The 6048-nt window shown below is 37.8% G+C and overlaps 1 protein-coding gene across 1 annotated transcript in view; it reads right to left on the reverse strand.

The window, feature by feature from the left end:
- Positions 1-2981: 2981 nt before the first annotated feature.
- LOC116016416 (probable pectate lyase 8) overlaps positions 2982-6048 on the reverse strand; it is a 5525-nt gene continuing 2458 nt past the window's right edge. Inside the window, exons 4-7 of the mRNA XM_031256666.1 lie at positions 4389-5031; positions 4204-4307; positions 3959-4097; positions 2982-3875 (exon numbers count right to left, since the gene is read on the reverse strand). Of these exons, the coding sequence (XP_031112526.1) occupies positions 3654-3875; positions 3959-4097; positions 4204-4307; positions 4389-5031 (1108 nt within the window). The 3' untranslated portion in view covers positions 2982-3653. The remainder of the gene's footprint in view (positions 3876-3958; positions 4098-4203; positions 4308-4388; positions 5032-6048) is intronic.

Genomic DNA, 6048 nt, shown 5'->3' on the forward strand with positions numbered 1-6048 from the left:
TAGCCGCCCCCCCCCCCCCCCCCCCCCCCCCCCCAGTGCAATAAATGTCCTTTATATAGAGAGGGAAGGGGACATATGCCGGCCGCCCGGCATGTCCTCAAAGAGTCCTATGGAGATTCAGTTGTAAAGTTACGCTTGCCAAGTGCCCTTAATTAGAGGTCTGATCGATCACGTGACAGGACGTTTGGCGTAAGTCTTGTGAACACTTGGTGATCATTGTGTGGTTATTAACAGTGCCGATCGGGAGGTCTACTGATAGGGCGACCAGGAGGTCTACTGACAAGGCGACTAGTAGATAGGCATACACTCTCTGGATTGGGATATATACTAGGTCGGACAGGAAATACACTTACGAGACTGGGAAATGCACTTGCGAGATTAGGAAGTGCACTTACAAGACTGGGATACACTCTTGAAAACACTTGTAATAAGATCGGGAAATGCACTTACGAGACCAGAAAGCGTACTTGTGAGACTAGAAAGCACACTTATACGTGATTTTCATAGGGTAAGTAGGGTTGCCCTATAACCCTATCAATAATCAACCATAATTCTAGAGGCAATATGCATGCACGCAGACATATATATTGACACATCCAAGTGAGAACCGTTATTTAATAGAAAGTTGAAAATCAATCATATTTGTTAATCTGAGAAGATCAACAGTCTAAAGTAACAAAAAAAATGCTATGACATTTTTGGTAATTATCTCAAACTTTGAGTGCATTCTGCAACACTATTAAGGGTGTGTTTGGTAGCCCGAAAAATGATTTTCAAAAATTATTTTTCGAGCTTTTGGTGTTTGGCAACGCCTGGAAAATGCGGTCAACGGAAAACAACTTCTGTTGACCAAGGGAAATGAGGCTATTTTTCCAAAAACTGACTTCCGAATTTTCGAAAGTCATTTTTTGGACTTGGCTTCAACAATTTTTTTGCCAAAATGGCCATATCTGTAGCTTTCAACGGATTGATTTCGGTCGGAAACTAGTCCGCCTGAACGTCTTCTACGTTTTTTAAAAAACTTTTTGAAAGAAATATCATTCTTTTATATATATATATATTATAATTTTTTATATTTAAAAAAAATAATTAAAATGTAAAATTATATAATTTAATACATTTTCCAGAAAATGAACCAAACACACAAAGATAGTTTTCCAGAATGCAACCAAACATTGAAAATGAAACTGTTTTCTAGAAAATGACTCATTTTTCCAGAAGTCATTTTCCTACTTTCCAAACACACCCTATGTGTATTATTAGATATCTACAAATGTAATATTCTTGAGTACACTTTACATATCATTAAATTAAATGCACTATGTGATGCGTTTATGCATACCTAATGGTGCGTTTTTGGTGCATTTGTGCATTTTTTTGTTGTCTGTTTCCTAATACTAATGGTGCGGGGCACATTAAGACATGATCGCATTTGAGCTACCATATATATATATTTATTTATATATATATATATATATATATATATATATATATATATATATATATAAAATTACAAAAATATGCATGATTAATGTAATACTTAATCCTGAAGTCACATACAGGTAGTGGGAGGTCACCTGCCTCTCCTGATAATTAGGAGTGAAATGCGCAATGAGAATTGAAACATGATATGATGGATCCTATGCAACAAATTTTAATATTATTACAACATTGAATTACACAACTACATTATTTAATTAGGAGAATTATGAGAGAATCTGTGGTCAACTTTACAATACTACAAAATTGCGCAATTTATATCGTGGACCATGATCATAATTGATATTGCAGTTGTGTTGAATGGATACTGCAGTTGTGTTGAAAAGATACTGCAGTTGTGTTGAAAGGAAACTGCAGTTGCACGGAACAGAGGTCGTTTATCTGTTCAACACAGTTGTAGTATCTTTTCAATACAGCTGCAGTATCCTTTCAACACAACTGCAGTTTCAGATGAATGACATGATCTCTGTTCCGCATAACTGCAGTTCATTTTCAACACAACTGCAGTATCCTTTCAACACAACTACAATATCCTTTCAACACAACTGCAGTATCAACTATGATCCATGGTGCACAATGCATTGTGGACCATGGTTCACAGTATAAGAACTGACAAAATTGACGCCAGGCACGAGTGAGGAGTCCAAGCAACCGTACGTAGTTCAGCTTCATATATACGAAGTATATAAAATAATAAATATATAATTTCATTATCAACTTAAATTTTTAATTGACACGTAACATTCCTTTTAGTTTAATATTAGAATTAACAGCACATATGAGAGGGTTATGATTAATGAGTAACAAGTGCAATAGATTCATGTAAATGAGTTCATATTGATAAATTTAATAGGTTAAACTTTAAAGGTACTTTTTCTCAGAGGTTAATGAGTTAGATGATATGATTATTTCATCTAAATTTGAATTTGTTAGTTTTGTGTCACAGTTTGTGTTGAGTTAATGTTTTGTTGATAACTTGTGCTAGATTTTAGGGCATAATAATGACTAGTGAGTTTTGTGTTTAGACAATGGAGGATGAAGCCAAGGAAAAGAAGAAAACCTCAACTTTATCATTGCTAAGTATATAATATAATATATAAAACATAACTCAAAGGGGTAGTTCAAGTGGAAAATGAATTTTTTATGGGAAAGAATTTTAAGATAATTCGAGTTTAATTTTTATAAGTGACAGAGTGGACTTGGGCCGTTAAACAGAATATGCTTTCTAATTATCAATTTAAATTATTAGTCGAGATAAAACAAATTCTTCAAATCTCATTAATTGCGGATTAGATTCAATCGATGATAGAAAGCGGCAAATGAGATCAGTTTTTCAAGCTTTGGGAACAACAGCATTAGAGACATGAATATCCTTGATGTGAAATTTTAATCCACTTCTTTTTTATGTTGTCTCAAATAAAAGTGAAAAAAGAAACCATCCAGCTGGTAATTAAGCATCCAATTATGGCAGACAATAGCACTATCAAACACCCATCATTGTGATTAAATCTGTTAATTGCAAAGTTCCCACATGCAACCATTATAGCAAATCATACACAGCTGAGATTGATTTCAATTGCAGTGTGCGTATGATTGAACAGAACACACTGCACAACCAAAAGGACAATAATGCTTCCATTGAAAAAAGAAAAGTTACTATTTTTTTGTTTCCCAATAACATTGTTGACATTCACACTATATATAACATCCTAGGACTCAAAGTACTGAACAACACTGCTCAGAACAAAACTAAAGACTTGTAATAAAATCAATCTATAGTTCCTATAAAAATGAAATCAGAACCCAAGCACAATATGCAGTGTAGACCAAACACTGAGACACAAAATAACAGGGGATGACAACGCTTCCGCGCCTGCATCTACACTTCTAGCATCCATATGTATGCTTCTTCGGTAGAACCAGGCCGAGGTTGCACAACTTTTTTGATACCCAATGGGGAATGACATAAATTGACAGTGCAAAAAATGTACACTTGCCAATGGGTGACTCCAAACAAGGGGTGGGTGGGTGGTGTAATATGGGCAATTGGGTTTGGGTGTGGGTGTGAGGTAGTCATGATAAAAATAGATATCTAAGAGGAGGCAAAAAAAAAAAAAACCAAGACTCTTTTCATATTTGTATGGGTGCTACTGCTAGCAGGTGCGACCACGGCGACAACCTAGAGGGCCAGCATTTGCAGTCATGGTGCCTACCATAGAAGAGGACTTGGCACCTAAGCTTGAAGCTCTTGCATAGCTGGCTGAAGCCCCGGCTCCAGATGGAGTGAAATAGGCTCCATTCAGCATCAAGTCACCCTCGGATCTCCAATTCCAGCCCTTCCATTCGCTCTCTGCTGTTTCAACCCTTTTTGTCACCTGTTTTAGTAAGCCAATTAATATTACACAGCAATCATCACATGGCAAAGTACAGAGTGATTAATGAGAGGGTGGTGGAGTACCTCCTTGGCAAAACTGTTGGCTGGAGCTAGGTATCTGTTGCCTTGGCTGTTTATGGTGGGGCTAGCACTTCCACCGATGGCATACATCTCCCAGTGAGTGTAGTCATTGTTCACCACATGGAAGTATCCGTGCCTGCACCTGCATTTTCACCATTTCTTTAAACTTAGTAATCAATCTGGAATGCATGGCCTATATCAGAATTATATATACATACTTCAACCTGTGCTGTTTATCTAAAGATTACCTTGGCATTCTCTGAATGAGACCTTCCCCAAAGTGGTTATAAGCGATGGTCACTTGCATTTGCTTGTCTCTTGTATAGGAGTCACTGTGACCCAATAGCATCACCTGTTCATGTTAACTCCACCAAATTAGTTTTCCTCAAAGTTAAAAGGACATAGCTAAAAGGAGTTTTGAAAATGAAGAGACCTCATTGTGGTGGGCAAGGTGATTGTTAGAGATAGTGATGGCAGTTGAGCCCATGACAGCATCAACAAGGCCATCAGCACAGTGACTTAGTGAATTGTGATCAATCCAGATATGGCTTGAGCCAAAGATAGAGACGGCGTCACCATCAGCCATAGTCCTCCAACCATAATGAGAGGGTGAGCTCCTGACCATGGCATTTCCAGTGGGTTTGCAGTCATGAATGTGCAGCCCATGTATGATGACATTGGTAACGAATTGGATTGTGATGCACGCCCCATTAGCAATGTGGACGTTGGATCCACGGGCATCAATGGTCTTGAAGCTGTTCATGATGAGCTCTTGCTTCAACTGTATAACCATGTCACGCTTGAACACAATCCACAAGGGCTCCTCCTGGATAACAGCGTGGCGAAGAGTGCCAGGCTTGGGGTTCACAGGGTCATCATCACCAGCATCAGTGACAACGTAGAATCGACCATCACGGCCGCCAATGGCATTGCGCCCAAATCCTATGCCACAATCAGCAAGTCTCTTGCGGTTCTTTTGCCAATTGGGATCACAACGCCAGCAATCATCAATTGGGTTACCAGTCCCACATGAAAAATATCCCAGTTTTCGCCTCTCGGTGCTGTTTCTGATGGTCCTGTTAATCCAAAAAATCTAATTAGTGCCAAAATATCATCCACTTAATCCCAGAAAGTTGGCATGTAAGAATTAAAACATCATTTTCACTTGACAGTCTAAAATATAATCAGCCTAAATCATTGTCTAGCCAACAGGATACTAAACATTTTTCCAGTCAATATCATATAATAATTGTGGTTACTTGTTGCTACTGTGTGTCGGTGGAAACAATAAATAGGCTCCAGTAAACTTCTTGTCCTCACCAAGAATTAAACTTTAAATATTCACCAAGCATTTAGTCATCCGGTTTCGTATATACTAGTTTTTCCCATTGTTGGTAAGTATTATTTAGTATTAGTATATATATACAGCAATGATATCCAAGGCCCTTTCTTATTAAAGGCCACACATGGCTCAAGCTGTCAGAGTGAAAAAGATAGATTATAAGTACAAATCAAAATGATATCATCGACAATTTTTCTTTCATGCACATGCACTCAAGCAGAGAGAGCCACAGCAACACGTCTACAATATCTTCTTATAAAAATAAAATAAGTCATTTAATTCATTTTTATATACAGCATTACGATAGTTAAGCAAGAAGAAGTTTTGACCCTTTGACAGCCATAGGATGATAGGAATATCAATCAAGTATCAGAATCTGGAATAGATTGCCGGATAGGAGAATAACATATTTACTGCTCAAGACAGATCTGACTGTACATGCATTTGACTTACATCTCCACAAATTGACTACTATAAAACCTAAACACAGAATTAACTTGGCTACAAAAAGTGAAATTCCACTCCCTGACCTCCACACCTCGGCCCTACAAGATTTGTAGGTAACTCAACTATCTATTAGGTGGGAAGATCAGTGTCATGAAGATTAGTGTCGGGTGCCGACAGAATTAACAATGTTCAGACAACATCAAACCCAAATTAACAATTGGAGTTGTTGAATCATTTAGTATGGAACATCTATTTAGTTCTTGGGTTTTATTTATTTGAGGGAGGGGGGGGGGGGGGGGGGGGA

Source organism: Ipomoea triloba, chromosome 4, assembly GCF_003576645.1.
Source record: "Ipomoea triloba cultivar NCNSP0323 chromosome 4, ASM357664v1".
Lineage (NCBI taxonomy): Eukaryota > Viridiplantae > Streptophyta > Magnoliopsida > Solanales > Convolvulaceae > Ipomoea > Ipomoea triloba.